General features: G+C 44.0%; 2 protein-coding genes across 2 annotated transcripts in view; both read left to right on the plus strand.

The window, feature by feature from the left end:
• Positions 1-9259, plus strand: part of LOC126443007 (uncharacterized) — a gene marked incomplete at its 5' end in the record, with an annotated part of 48504 nt that extends 39245 nt beyond the window's left edge. Inside the window, one exon of the mRNA XM_050090855.1 lies at positions 7730-9259. Within this exon, the coding sequence (XP_049946812.1) occupies positions 7730-9207 (1478 nt within the window). The remainder of the gene's footprint in view (positions 1-7729) is intronic.
• A 4838-nt stretch (positions 9260-14097) lies between these two features.
• The window catches only part of LOC126443027 (uncharacterized), a 34165-nt gene continuing 31747 nt past the window's right edge, over positions 14098-16515 (plus strand). Inside the window, exon 1 of the mRNA XM_050090874.1 lies at positions 14098-14193. Within this exon, the coding sequence (XP_049946831.1) occupies positions 14098-14193 (96 nt within the window). The remainder of the gene's footprint in view (positions 14194-16515) is intronic.

The following is a 16515-nucleotide window of genomic DNA, read 5'->3' on the forward strand; positions in this document are numbered from 1 at the left end:
TCAGATCCACAGTGTTCTACACCATCAGTCGAGCTCACCGTCATCATCTCAACAGTTTTTTGTGTCGCATCCCTAACATGAAAGACATCCAGTTTTTCCACAACATTCACTCGCCTTCTACTCTCGTCCAACAGATGACGACAACACCAACAGTCACCTTCCACTTTTAACATCCAAGTTACCTGTTCCAAAAAGCAATCCAACTTTATCTTCAGCCACACCAAAACATCAGCTTAAAACCTATACCTAACCTTGTTTCGCCACGTAAAACATCAAGACAAAGCAGCAGCGTAGCATTCCATCCACATGTCTGTTCCCTCAGCTCCAACAGGATCTTCATCAGTCACATGTAATCTCAATGCTACAACTATACTTTAATGAAAATTGTTACAGTTTCGTAACACAGTCCCAGTCACTATACACTCTACAAAGCACAGATAATTGCTACAACATAGAATCAGATGGTACTGCCAATGGGTGCTTGTGAGACATCCTGATACCAGCTCCTCACTCTGCAGATCAGAAACCCTGGGATTGGTGATACACATGAACAAAAACACTGCCACATTTTCCATAAACTGAACAATCTATTGAAAAAGGATTCATTCTCCTCTCATCCATAACAACCACACGTTACCAAACAACCTCAACAAGCCAGACTCAGTGCTTCATATCTTAAAGATATACTCACTGTATCTAATGACTGCTCGACAATTCGGTACATACAATGTCACACAAATACGACCACCATATCTCTTGGTCCCAGTTTAAAATACCTGTCTATAACGCCACAAAACGAATTAAATATAGCATTTACAACACAAGACTATAAAGCCACACATTTTGTGAGCGTGTGGGGTGGTGCTATTCTGTCATTCTGCGCAACAGATTAATCTGAGATGTACCCTTTACCCTTTGGCCCCTGCAAGATGCAATTTCCACCCCCACACTACTACAGAAGTCAGACAGACACTCCTAAAGTTCTAAAGAGAAATGCCTGAATAACTTTCAGCAATAAATACCTTCCGGAGTCGTCCAATGTAAGGAAATGACATAAAAATTCACAAAATGTGTTACGTAACTAGTGGGATACTTGGGTACTGGAGTAGTGCTAGTTAGTGTAAGATATACATGAAAGTAACGAAAATTATTATTTATTTTGCAAAAATTCTGAGAAATCACAATAGCACTTTTAGTTATGAATTGAACACGTTATTTGTGGGTTCTTTTCAGAATGTGAAGTTACCTCTTAAGGATAGGATTCGGTAATGAAATTTCTATACAAAGTTTAAGATTGTTATTGACTTGGCAGAATGGCTGAGAGCCGCACCTACTCAACTTGAATAATTATCGGTTAGAATGTTGCTAGGTACAGTGGAGGCTGTCACGTGTGATATGCAGTGAAGGGTACTGTTGTGGAGGAAATGTGGGGGTCGCAAGAGCTGTGGCTGCGATGACTGCTGTCTGCGCCGCTCGCTGCCGACAAATAAGACAACTCTCGTTCTATCTGGATTGACCTTCGCCAATCAAACTCTCCCTACGCCTTGATGAAGTCGAGGACTCCTGTTCGCCCCTAGTCTAACTATTGGCGTGGTACACCGGTCAGGTAACCAGTCCACCGCGATGCCACTCAAAAATTCGCTCGCAGGCGTTTAACTATAACTCTGTCCGTTCACACCGCACAATAAGTGTGGCGGCCAACACAGTGAACAACGCTTAATCGCAAGGACTCAATATACAGTTTCACTTCGATTCGCTCTGGACAGAGGTGCTCTCCCAGTGAAGTACTGAGGAGAGACTTGTTCCTCGCTCTTTGAGTACACGTACGAGCGCGCACGCTCTCGTTACGTGTTCTCGCTCCAAGAGCGACAACGGAACGGCCCCTCTGCACGCCAGACGTGAAGGGGTATATCTTTCGATCTCTTCCATTACTCCTTCAGCTCAAGGCGTCAGAAATATCATCTGCCAGTCAGCATTGCTCTTCTAAAACGGGAGAATGGCGTTTTGTTTAAGGTGACCAATCCGGAAATCGGTAGTATCGGTGTTTGGCGTTTGCTGTCTCCCTGTGAAAATCTCTGAAACTGCGTTCTATGTGTAAAGAATGCGTAGGCTAACCGCTCCCACACAATGTAGTGGAATTTGCTTTTAAGCCGAACATGGGGTCGTCCTTTCACTCGGGCTAACGCTGTCTGCTCTACAGGCGGTCACTGGCCGACGTAGATAGCTTGGGACCGGCCTCCTGTGGTGCAGTTGCCTCTCTCCAGCTAGAAACTCCTGTGACCGTCGAGTCTGGAATGTATGTGTGTACGTCAGCCTCAGGTATTTCAACCACGGTGCGCACTTGCGATTTATTAGTTATTTGCATATCATTTACATGAATTCATACAATACTGACTTTATCTTATCGAGTTTGGGCTCGAATGAAGCGCCTTGATTTGCAGAATATGATTGTGAGGGCGGAATATGGAAGCAATGAAGGAGACCACGACTTGTTACAATTTCAGGAAATTCTTATGAGAGGCTGCTCATGACTCCATTACTTTCGACCTCCTTAAAAAAAAAGAGAGAGAGAGAGAGAGAGAGAGAGAAGCAAAACTGTTATTTCCTACTAGCTCTAGTCAAGTTGTGTGATATCATATTGTACGCAAGTTTACATCCGACGGCTCCCCTACGATTTAAGGGTAGTGTCTTTGTATACTAATCAAAACGTCATGGAACCCAGGTTCGAACCTCGCTACTGCTTAAATTTAGAACAAAAATCGTCAGTAATGATGGATGGGAGGATAGAGCTTCAAGGCACTTTTTTCCCCTGCTCCTAAAACCCTGAAGAGTCAGCAGTGCTCAAAGGCATGAGAATGCAGAAGGTAATGGGAACCACTGGTGTCTGTCCGCAGGACATGTGGCCTACAATTGAAAAGTGGTATGATGACTCCTCCATTAGCGAAATATTCCGCAATAGTCGCACATTCAGATCTCTGGGAGGAAACTGGCAAGTGCCAGGTGTCCCAATGAATTATGTTTACTGTATAGCTCCTTGCCTGGCACACCATGCTTCTTTTGTCACTGTAAATCTTACTCAACAGCATATCTCCATCTGCCTCGATAACTTCACCTCTTGGTGTAGCCTCTGCTACATCAAAAACACTTTTGTTAAAAACCCAAGGAATTATTACAATAAATACCACCAATCATTTCTCTCTCCCTAACTTCCACCATGGCACACATAAACATGACTGTGTGGTGGTACTCTCTTCAAAGGTGAGCTGATTCGAATCCACGTGATGGAAGAAATTTGCATTGCTGGTATTTCCCCAGTAATGGGAGGGGGAATTGAAGCATAAAGTTTCTCATCACCAGACCTCGTGTCAGTGTTCTGCATTACATTACCTCTCCTCAGTGTATCATGATACACTGATGCCTGTGACACTGTTGAAGGTGACACATGTGGTGTCGACGATACTCGCCTGCAGCAAATCGTCAATCGACCACCGCAGAGATGCTGTATACGTAAGCAGCATCGCCACCACCTATGAGAAAGAAGCAGTAAGCCACTCCTTCTGTAGCTTCGAGGCACCACACACGACAAGTATTTCCAGCTCTGCCAGTGCCTGGTACGAGTTCTGCCAGAGTCCATCCTGAGTTCTGTTCTGTCTACGAGGGTATCAACAGTTCCATGACGACTGCAGAGAAGCGACGAATTTCTGCCTTCAGAGTGCAGTGTCGGCGTAACGTCACTCAGTGAAGCCTAGGCCAAGCAAGCACATACAGAGAGTCGATGGCCCACAACAGACACATATTTGGCACAACTGTAGTAAACGTTCAGTGTTCATCATCTGCAGACTTGTACTGTAATGCCGCTCAGTGTTTTCAGCAGCTCCTGTGTATCTGAACCCCAATTAATACCACACGTGCTCCTGCAGTCACAGCTGCGAGGAGCTAAAAATAAGTTTATCGCTTTCCAAACAAAAAGGCGTTCTTTTGACTGTTTCATTTATGTACTTGTAAATTTATTAAAAGCAAGACACAACAACATGTGTGTCGGATGTGGATGTTAAGTTCCTAACGCATCCATTACAGTCATGTACATTCAATAGATAACTCCGAGTCACAGTTCTCTCACAATGCAAGGACAGTGCCCAATTACGTGGAGGAAGATAAGTGCTTGCAGTAAGGCCGCGGATCTGTTGCTCCATTTCTCTCTGCTGACATGGGCAGAGGACTCTCACTTTCTTGTATCTTGGAATAATCACGGAACCACAGCCTACAACAAACTCAAATTAAGAAAACAGCAAACTCGACAATGTGGGGATTCCATCATCCAGCCATCCTCTGTACTTGGAAAAAACCAACTGAACGAGGCGATGCTGTGGTAAGCTGGTGGCTACAAACTTGATTTTCGACCAAATTTAGTTTCTCTGCGATGTCCCTACTCAGCGTAGGGTGAATGACACGACGGTTCCTATGGATGGACGCAGCTGTCCTGCTTCCCCGTTCTTCCCTATTCTGGGTTATGCTCTAATAGCTGTTTCACCAACAGGACGTTAACCCCCGATCTTGTCTCTTCCTTCGTCTTTCCAAAAGCCTTAGTGGCCCCAGTGTTACTTCCGCCAATATAGCTTGGATCTCAGCACTCTCAAAAATTTAACATTCCTTACAGTCTTAGAACACCTTGCACTCTGTATCATATTTGCAGTCTCAGACGCAACCTCTACCAGCTGATTAGATTGCCCTCTCTTCTGAGATTCCTCAAACTTTGTCACAAATTGCAAACGTTCCATAAACGTGGGAAACAAAAGCAATTTTTCTCGCCTATCCTCTGGATACCTAGGCTTCTGGTGCGCCCTCCACTTGCCACCCTTCTGTATCCTATTCGAGCGGAACTTCAGCTGGCTGGTTCTCCCTGTTCCAGAATAGTATGTAGACACTTACTCCTCCAACCAGCTATAATCCTAGCGTCTACGCCTCTTCAATATGTAGATGATCCCGCTTCCAGCCTCCTGACCACTGTCATTCCTCCCTCACACCTCCCTCTACCCACATCAACTTGTCAATCATACTTCCCAGCCCACTCCAACACCTTGAATACATACCCCCTTTCTGGCCGGCACCTGCATCATACTGTATTACCCTCGTAGTAGATATTGGGAACTGACTGCCAGTGACTTGCCAGAAGCAAGAGCCTTATCTTCACCATAGCACCATCATCAGCTTCAATGTACATGTGTTTATGTAGAGACGCTATGGCTTTTATTTTTTTGAAACCTACCATTTTATTCATTCTCCCCAAAAAGCAGCAAAGTGTCTGAACCTTGCGCACCACACGATAATGTGGTGGGAATGGAATGAATAACAAAGAAAATGGAGTGTTTACGACAAAGTCGTGCATTCGGCCTTCCACAGGATGTGCCTGTGTATAAGAATCTTTCAGAACTTATTCGTTTTACTGGGTATACATTTGCGCTCAACACGCCAATGAGGTATACATTGGATGACGTGTAGCATATCAGTATCACTCTCCTTTGATTTGTACTCTGAACAGGAATAGTGCTCGAGGACAACGACCATCAGGACTTCTCAGAATGCAGTAGGTAAAGCCGTCATCAAGCTGAAGCCTGGTTTGGTCACCACAGTGCTGTCCTACTGCAGGTTGTCGTCACTCGCCGTCTTCCTACTTTTGAACTAACTTACCCAGTTAATAATTGCGGGACACAGTTAATTATTGGGTCTCCGAACAATTCTACAGTTCCATCATTTTCGTTTCCCATAAATCAGTGTCAGAGGTGAAAGAAGAGATAAGTGACAGAAGGAATCTCGGGAGCAATGCCTGAATCCCAAATCTCTGGAGTTGCAATCCCACATTCATCCACTCAGCAGCTGAGGCATATATGTCCCAATTGCATTTATTTCTGCGTTATTATCATTACACAAGGTACGAGTGAGACGAAGTAATTACATTTTTCTGCGTGTTTTTGAATGTATGCAAACAGACTATTAACAGTAAATCGTTCATTGTGGTAAAGGTACTTCCTAAATCGTCAGTTACTGTATTTTGTTGTGCTTTTTCTCGACAATCTCGTGCTAACGAAACAAACTGGTGACAAATATGCTCCATCACTTTTTTTTACGCTGCGTGATGGGGTCACTAAGTTCACGGAGGAAAGTGAAATATCACACAGACGAGAATTCAGCCTGCATCCTATTTCTTTGTACAGGACGCCTATGGAGTTATGTCAAAAGAGTATATTCTATATGGACGTAGTTAGATATTTAAAAAAATACGTATCCAACGGATCAGTGTATGGACGATCACACCTTCCTCAGATATCTATGTGTCTCGCTGTCCCCCTTGCTTTATTGCGGATCGTTCTAGTAATTCTGCTTTGAAAGACTTCCTCAACACTTGTGTCAATTTTCCATTAATCTTTCAACGTTGAGCCACATGAGGCTTTATTATTCTTCATATTCTGTTATTTGCGTGGTAAGATCAAAAGTTTGTCATGACGATTTCAAAAGGTTGTTGAGGTGGTAATGTTGGGATTTCGTGGTAACGATCTTAATGTGGCTTTAAATGCTGCAGAACCAAATACAATCCGAGAATAAGTTGTTCATTAAGAAACCCACACATCTGAACAACAAAACGAGACTCAAGCTCCTTCCTTCTACAACCACACAAGATCCGTGACTGCCTTGTCATGGAGCTGAGATACTGAAAACTTCTGTTGTACTGAGAAATATGAAATTCCCATTCATGTAAGCTTCAAAAGAATGTGGTCCTAACAGGTATTCTGATTACATAATATCCCACATAAGGTGAGGTAGGTTCCTTTCCAACTCTTGCTGGTAATGGGTAATTTCCTTAGACAAGAAAACAATTTTTTCCTGATCAAATAGTGGTATATGGCACATTTATACATAAACAACACTCTTGAGCGAGACACGGCAGAAGTCGCCACAACGAAGTACGGTAGGTTACAAATCGTTGCTCCACACCATTGTCAGATAATTCAGTAACAAACATGGGCCTAAATCCTTTCGTATTCAAATTTTTTCAATATGGTCGTGCATTGTTGAACAAGATGCTTGAAGTCGAACTGCTCTCTTGCAAATGATTTTCATTGGAGACTGCTCATCTGATTAAGAGTGGGTGACACACGTTTCCTGTCACTTTTTATTGCTTCCAGTACGTGGCCTGTCTTTGAGACAGCCTGAAAATACTGGACATTTATCTCAATCAGGCATGGCTACTTTACGAGGGGGACTGAGGCAAATGGTCTCATCATGCGTTACATAGTTTTTCCTATCTGCGGACGTTCATGCACCCACGAATCCTCCACTAATCTCTCCTTTACAAGATAACTGTTGGTCCATGGATTCGGAACTCAAAGACTGCAGTGCTGAAACAAAAATATAATTCTGATAACATTATTTTTTTAACATCTTCAGTGCAGGACTATCAATAAAACCTATTTACTTCCTTATTTTTACTATGTCAAGAACGATGCAGGGACTTCTTGGGCACCCTGTAGATGAAATAGACGTGCATAGTAACAATGATACCTGTCTTTGTTAATACTCTTACTTTGTGTTGACATGCCGCCTCACATAGTTCTGGGTAACTGAACCAGGGTAATGCGGGTAAACGACGCCCAGGCTCGTCACCCAGAGAAGACTTTGGATTCAGCTGCCTGCAGTGTACGGCCACCACCTACTTGCTGTCGTTTTCTTGCAGACGAGGAGTGGCAGCTGGAGGACAGAAGCCACGCTACGCTCTCCGTGGACACTGACTGCGTGCATCTGTTGGTGAACGCCCTGGACCACCCCACGTGTCCGCTGGAAGACCTGCCACTGGAAGCCGTGAAGCAGCGCGAGCGGTGCCGCGAGCAGCTGTGGGACGACGTGGTGCAGAGGTCGCCCCACATACCCGTCACCAGCTACCTGGCCTACACGCAGAGGGCAAACGTCAAGCTCTGTCTGCTGGCCTGGATGGCTGTCAACTCGTACGGCATTTGTCAGGACGTCCCGTTCAGTATGATACAGTCCGTGCACGATGCTCGCTGCTATTTCGATAGTCCTGACGATCAATCGTGTCTGCAGTCGAACGCTACAGACGCCATCTGCTCTGTTTCCAGAGCTATTCTGTTGCTAAAGTGTCGCGACTTTTCCTCCATTAAGACTTCCCATAATTGTTCGTTCAGTACGTTGGGATCTCTATGGGCCTATGGTACGAGTAGTATACTGGATCAAAAGCTAACAGAACAAACACTGAACTACAAAAACAGTTTAACCAACGCCACCTTGAAATACAAGGATTTCAAAATTGACAGCTTGAAGCCTTTAGAAATGTCATTTACACTGATAAATATCATTTTCCGTTTTTCGACTGCCGGAGTATACATGTACCTTCCCCAGTTGCGCAACTTGCCTGGAAAGATACTCTTGTCCTTTCAGATCACGTGCATAGTCCAGATCCTGTGTTCTGAGGTCGTGTATCGTATGGCAGGCGTCCCTGACTTACCTACAGCAGTGCTGATAGACAGCGCCCTCACACTTCTCAGCTGTTTCTGGCTGAACTCATTCTGCTACCACATGTACGCTTGTGTTCGCCATCTCAGGCTTCCTAACCAGCTACTACCTGCTGAAGTAAGCCAGTTATTCCGTCGTGAGGTGCTGTGCGTGTTTATACCGTGGAGTATAGTGTGTGTGGCAGCTGTTGCTTTGGAAAAGACGAGTAAATATTACCTGATCTACAGTCGCATAGTAGTCCTTGCAGGGATTTCAGTGTCTGTGGGATTCAATTTCGTTTGTCTCGGACTGCTTGGATACATGTACCTACGTAATCGGTGCTCCATGCGGCAACTCGAAATTGTTGATAACAAGAAATTTGCCTCAAAGAAGGAGTGTCTTTTTATGTCAGTTAAGGCCATTATATTAAGTGGAACAGGAATTATTATTAGAATTGGGTTCCACCAGGCTCAGGGAATAGCGCAGGTAGTGTACTATATGCATCTAGTTACGATGGTGCAAGGACCAGTGCTCTTCGTCTGTTTCGTTTGCAATGGAACGACGCTCCCCCTACTGAAGAACAGGATACTTCTTTGGTGGAACCCAACCAACATCCCTGCAGGTCTAGAGCTGTGTTCGGCAGCCGAGAGGAATCTGGCCAGGAGAAACAATGAACAGTCTCCCTTTTCAGAATCCTCGCTGTAGCCTCCTTCAGTATTTTTCGCAAATAACTGTCTCCACACTACACTGCATTAAGCCCAACAATAAAAATGGACTCTATCTGGTATGACAATATTAAATGTCATTAAATCGCATATCGTACAGCCAGTACTTCTCTTTCCTAACGTCTCCTTCATTTATAACTGTGTGCTTATTTGTGAGTGGTAGCTCTGTCTACCTACTCTAATGCACTGAGACTACGCACTAAAATTGTTGGGAAATGCTTTGTGTATACAATAGGCTGCATCAATCACACGGCCTGTTATATACAAGGAAAACGCAGCACATTGTCGGAGGAATTCCCGTTCGTCAGGGTCATCTACCGTGGCGATGGTGCATTTCTGGATACATGTTCGTAGGACGTTTTTTCTCCGGTTTCCTTCGAGGATCTGTTTTTGCAGTTTGTCGGTTTTATTAATGTATGATGTATGATATTAGTATATAAAATTATGTCTGAAACAAGGAAATTTTCCATATGTGTGTGAAAGATGTACTTCTACATGATTTGTAATTCAAGTACCATGACAAGAGACATTCAGATACTTATAAAATCAAAAGAGAGGGGCCAATGACTGAATTGGTGTGTGCATGAAAGTGTAAATGGGTTTGTTGAGCTTATTAGTGGTTCGATTACAGAGAGTGGCTCAAACAGGTATAGTAAGAAAGTAACACATGACTTGTTGTGCGCAATGTGGCTTGAAGTGAACGCAAAATGTCGAATGGCAGAGTTATATGAGATTAGCATTATTGGGTTTGTGAGACAAGACGGTGATTTGTTAAGCTAGAGGTTTGTAAGGGTACTATGGCAGATGTTAAAAGTTAATGTTCCATGTGCCACTCTTGGGCAAGGAAGAACATTACTTAAAGGCGTATTTACAGAAACAGTACTGTGGAAGGATAAACTTGTGCAAGTACTGTGAGTCCTGGAAAACATGTGCCATAGTAGCTTCACTAGAACCACACAGTACGCCGAAATTGTTGTGATTCGTAATCAATAGACGATCTCCCATTTGTTCAAATAAAACCTGAGTGAGCAAAGTAAAGGAGTGTCTGTGTGAATTTAGTATCCAGCCCAACTGAAAATCCTGTGATAAATAGTACTACCTGGAGTGATTTTCGTGAATTTCGCACTTAGCAGGCACCCGCAGTGTTAACCGCGATTTCCGTTTGGACGCAGTGGAACCAGAGGGAGGCAGGTGCCGGGTGCAGCCCGGCTGGCCGCAGGGGGGCGCCGGCAGCTCAACACATTCTGTAAAACCGTTTGACGAAGATTTGCAGGCCGTGCGCCTCGATTCTGTCAGCGCAGCGCCAGGCCAACCCTGGCCCGCTCTGCGTGACGTCACGAGAGCGCGCCGCGGCCTTCTCTTTAGGTGGTGGCGGCCAGAGCCGACACGGGGCGCACTGGGGGCGCTTAGCGGCCCACCCACACAAGCGTCCTGCACCACCGGGACACGCGTAAAGTCAGCCCGACACAGTGGTCGCCAGCCGAGCCTCGACCCGTTGGAAAATATCCAACCTCATCGCTCGAAAGCCAGTAGGTAACGGCCCTCGTGCTACCTACTTACCCCCAGGCAAGATCCCGAGTTCCGACCGCAGTACTGGGAACATGCACAGCCGAGTCCAGGAAATTACTTTCGACTGGCTGTACGAAATACACAGTTCAAACTCAACAGGAAGACGGTCACTCAAAAAACATTACTCCCAGATTTGGATAACAAACTGAGATTATCGCTATCCAATTACCCCAGCCAAGTCAGTCTGAGTCGAAGGACCACTACCAATTCGCTAACATCACGGAGTTTTCCCTGAGCTACAATTCGCCGTAAACGCCCACACTAATTACTATTTCAACATTCGCAGATAACGACAGGAAAGTTCTTAAGCGGTAACGGATGCGCGCAAACGAGAAGGCGTTTTGAAACTCGAGAACGCTGTGCGTCGCGACACAGAACTCCGCTCCAGAGCGCCCGCGACCCGCCACGTCGGCCACACGGGCGCCGACGGCCAGCTTTCGATTCCCCGAGCTCCGAGCCTCTCCACGAAATCCTTCTACACGTGGGCCTTTCAGCCAATCAGGAGCAGCAGAGGACTGCAAGCCCCACCACTGGCCACTCCCTGCTGCTGCTTACAGCCGCTGCTGTCACGTTCTGGTCTTCAAAAAGGCGAACCAGCGAGCAGATATTGGTGGTCAGGGAATCACCTGTTACAACCCTTTCACTCGTGGGGTATCAAGCATTAACCTCTGCAACCGATATACCTATTAAGGGCTTTCCTCTGATATATCTGGGGACAAGCATTCTCGCAGCCGAAACTGCTTGAACTGTTGTTACATGTACGTAGTTGTTCGACAGCACACGTGTTACTCAGACTCAAGTAGAGAACTCTGTCTCCACCAGATCTCCAGAAACGCAACGCTACGCGAACTAGCCGAAATCCCGGACAAGAAACCCGAAGTAAACAGGCAAAGCCGCCACAGACACGATACTCCAATTACAAAAAGTTTACACTCATCCAAATACATCTCACGAAGAACAAGGTTTACAACTGGTTGGATGCAGATGGAATTAAAGCACATCTAACACAGCTTATGCCACATTAGCAAACCCTGCAATAAACTATAAACTAAGAAGGTGGCAAAGAAACCGCCAAATCGTTGTAACCTGCACTAAAACAGTTGCCTGGGCCACCAAGTCGTTCACAAAAAAATCCGAAAAAATTTGCATTCACCACAACACACCCATCAGATATCGAAACCCGAGAGAACAGTTTGAGTTACTTACCGATCTGAAGCAACAGTAACAGAAATCACACCGCACGCCAAACACTAAGCAAAAGAGAACCCACGCAGACTCACGCTCGCCTTTGTGATAACCAATTTTGACCGTGATACAATAAACGAAAAAACTGAAGGGGACCTAAAGGTACCAGGAAACTAAATCAAAATTCCCCGCTATTCCTTCCAGTCATCTATAGTTACAAAGAACCAACTAACAAGCTACTTGTTCACCATTTCAGAATGCACTCTGTACCTTTCAAGGTTGGACTATTTAAACACTACCTCCTCAATAACAGCTACGTCCATATTGCGACACTTTCCAATAAGCCACGAAAAGCTGCGATATAATGAGAAATGTGAAGAACCGAGTCGAGCACATCGAATTTTTAATTGCAAAATAGACCCGAAACAAGAAGCACCAAAATACAGGAGCTGCAACACTGATAACGTTAATAGTGATGAGAGTCGCAAAGAAAGACCGAAACAGCAAACAAAACTGAAAACATTAAGCGCATTGATCAAACTATTATGGTCTTCGTCCAAGAATGTCAAGATAACAATCAAACGGAAAACATACTCTGAGTCCTCACTACATGATATTTGAAAGAAGGGAAATAATAACAGCAGCTTCTAAAAAGCTCCTACTACGTTCTTTGGCGAACACGGATCCACGTCTATATCGCCATATTGATAGACAAGGAGGCCTATGCCCAACCTAGCCTGAGACACCAGGAAACAAGAATTAACCTTCACATTCAAGCCTAAGAAAGATGTTGCCACTATCTGTATTGTCAACACACTGGGTTTCTGCTGTAAAAACAAACTCCCTAAAGGCATAGTAAGAGAAAAAGAAGTTGGTATTATAGTCGCAGCACATACCTCATGAGAAGGTAGAGAAACCAATCTAGATAACTGTATCTGTCACGCAAACCAGACCGTAGTAGAAGCTGAGATAGATGCTTCATAGTCTTTCACATAAAACACCACAACGGTGTATCCTGGCGAGGAACCGCCAACTGATCTCGTTAATTATATACCCTCATTGTGCCCAGCTAAAGGAACAGGAGACTCAGTGTTAGATCTGCGATATTTGCTGAAAAATTGAACAAGAAAAATATTAAACTTGTTGTAGCCATTTTGAATCACGCTAGACTCAGAAATCACTCGCCGCCTTTTATCAATCACTATGGCACTTCTATCTTAGGACATATACTACGTACAACATAGCTACCCAGATTCTGAAGCTACACTGAATTTGGCGACTGCATAGCTAAGGAATACCTCACATTTATTATGCTGTGAATCACAAAAACTAGGAAAAAACTTAAAACGATCATAAACTCACGAAATCGGATAGTCGAAAAATTCAGATTGATACGTTTTAACACAAAACCTAACCAATCAACTATTCAAACCACTCCTTAAGACTCCTGACGTACATAAGAAACAAAATTAAACAGTAGGGAAATTCTGTAGACCATACGGCACTAACCAAATGGATATGCTACGATTGGCTTCAACGTTTTCAGTGACCTAATAAGAAGAGAAACCCACCAAATGATGCGCGAGGTAATCACAAGAATTAGGTCCCACAATAGCAGTAGTTTTTGGAAAAAAGTTCCAACAGGTCATAGCACACCATTTGCTAACAGCCATCCTTAATAGCAGATGAGAATGTCATTGATTACTGACGACCTCAAAAAAGTTCCTCAAAGTGCTAAAAAAACATTCACGGTCATCTGTGGTATCCAAATTTCGATGAAACCGACGAGGAAATAATATTCGAAAATCCGAATGCAACCGCTTAACATCCACTACTTTATAAGATTGACGAATATGAAATGGAAAGGAAGCAGCTCAGAGACTGGAAGCACTGGAAGATAACAAAATAAATCACTCCTTTCACAAGACACCAGACGTTTCTTCATCGCGGCCATGAAACTGAAAATAGTCTCTCTAAAATAGAAGCAAGCTAAAATTAAGATGATTTCCCAACCCGAAAGACCAAAAAACAACACCAAATCACAGGTTACCGTGCTCTCAGTGACAGGGAAAGCTTTCGAGACAGACCAAAATTGTTCAAGGAATAGAGCAACATAATGGCACAAGAACAAGCCGGGTTCAGCGGCAACCACAGCACAAGTGACCCGGTCCCAGGACTGAGCAGCAGAGCGACGCAGGCTGAACGCAACACGGCAGGCGCAACGCCGGCACGCTTTCTCGTGGACGGCGAACGCGCCTTGCATTGGTTGTGGCATGCTGGAGTGCTCTTTGAAACGTTACTTTAGAACTTCGCATGCCAAAGTGTGCAGCTTACTAATAACGTTGCTGGAAACAGGTAAGTACAAGCGCTGCTTGGCGATCACCATTGGACAAGTATTACGCCAGCCGCAGCGACGCCACGTGGGACAGTCACGTCTCCAGTGCTACACACCAACAACACGGCTGACATCGCTAAAGGTCGAGGATCGAAACAACAGCCCTGTACACAGACGACACTGCGTACTGTTGTCAGGGCCCGACATGCGGCAGAATTAACGAGCAGGTCAGCCCCTTCACAAACAAGCAGGAATCATCGCTAAGCAAGTCGAGTAGATTAAAATACAGTGGATCCACGAAATCTATCCTTCATCACCTACCCGTGGTATTCAACTACCCCTACTTTAAATAAATATGTATTCCTCACGTCATCTTCAGAGGTACTCTGACAGTCAGTTATAAACAATGAAGAAATACACCAACTGTGTGAAGACTGGTTTAAAAAATAGCTCTCCATTCTACTGTATAACTTGCAGGCCTCTTCATCTCCAAGTACATACTGCAGCCGACATCCATCCCAATCACCTTACTGTATTCACCACTTGGTCTTCCTCTACGATTTTTACCCTCCACACTTCACTTCAAAACTAAATTGGTTACCTGTCGACGTCTCGGAACGTGTCCTACTAACCGACCCTCCATTTGGTCAAGTTGCACCTCGCATGTTCCCACGTTTCTCGGTAATCCAAACTTATCTTCCCTGAGGTCGGCGTCTACCAGTTTTTTCATTCTTCTGTAAACAATTTGTGTTAGTATTTTACAACGACGAATTATTAAACCGATAGTTCAGTAATTTTCACACCTGCCAGCAACTGCTTTCTCTGGAACTGATAACATTACATTCTTCTTAAGGTCTGTGGGTGCTTCGCCTGTCTCATACGCCGGGCACAACAGGTGGGAGAGCTCCGCCGTGGCCGGCTCTCCCGAGGCTGCCTGTAATCCTGCCACAAGACTGTTTACTCCCTGGGCCGCGTTTCGACTTAGATATTCCAGAACACTGTCAAATTTGATCTCGCACAGTTACATCTCCCACCTCATTTACATCCATGACCACTTCCCTATATGTAATATTACCTTCAGTGAGATATAACTGACATAACTACATTTGCTGAAAACAAAACCTATGTAATGTCATGACAGCAGAAATTATAAATATGATGTAGCTATGCTATTGACTATACAAAGACATAGATCACTACACCATTCAGACAGCAGTTTCTCCCACATAACATAGCACTTACCTCCGACCTACAAAGTTATCTTACAAATCCCTTCGTATCATACTAGAGTTTAGTTCCTAAGCATTTGTCTTAAAGACTACCAATACAATGTAACAGGAAACAAAATGCCTTAACGATGGACAAATAAACGCAGGTGCTGCTTTTTTAAAGTAAGGTTTTAACCCACTCATAAGGCGAATGCCGGGACTCAGCTGTAAGAATAACATCGTTCTCCAATCCGCCAGGATTACACGCTGCGTCAAAACCAAAGAAGAGCGTCAGATTAAAGATGAACACCGTCACCACATCTTTAAGTGCATTTCCGTTCAAAGAGTAACACGTTTGGTAAGGCACATTGCTGCTTGTACTAAACTTAAACATTTTCATTTTCACCTCTCCCCTGTCAACAGTGACTGTAATTGGGATCAGCAACTGAGAAACAGACATTCTTTAACAAAGTCAATCTGAAGTAGTCGACGAATGATCTTGACATTAATGACATGTTATTAAGACCTGACTTATCAGGTGCTGCAGGTAAGTGATCTTATGTATTTCTAAAACATTAAAACTTAATTACGAAACCTTTGAATTTTCTTGTTCGCAAAACCACATTGCTTTACCAATCATTAGACGTTTTGGTTGCCAATCAACTATTGTTAGCTTGTAAAAGAAACAATAAACAGGGAATTGCCTTAGATTTAACCAAATTTAAGGAAGTTACTTAGTATTGCGTAATGATATGCCAATCATGGTAAATGCAATGTGGCTATGAATTCTGTAGGCTTGAACGCCATCATCTAATAGCATATCTTGGAACTGTGTAAGTAATTGGAAAGTACCTATTGGGTGAATGTGAATAGTAAACTGTTTTCAGATATTAAAGAATTAAGAAAATAGAAATAATGAAAACATCCCATGCTGACTAATGAACCACATTTTCCATAGACTATTGGTTACACCAACGAAGATACAGAGTGC

This window comes from Schistocerca serialis, unplaced genomic scaffold, assembly GCF_023864345.2.
Source record: "Schistocerca serialis cubense isolate TAMUIC-IGC-003099 unplaced genomic scaffold, iqSchSeri2.2 HiC_scaffold_1420, whole genome shotgun sequence".
Lineage (NCBI taxonomy): Eukaryota > Metazoa > Arthropoda > Insecta > Orthoptera > Acrididae > Schistocerca > Schistocerca serialis.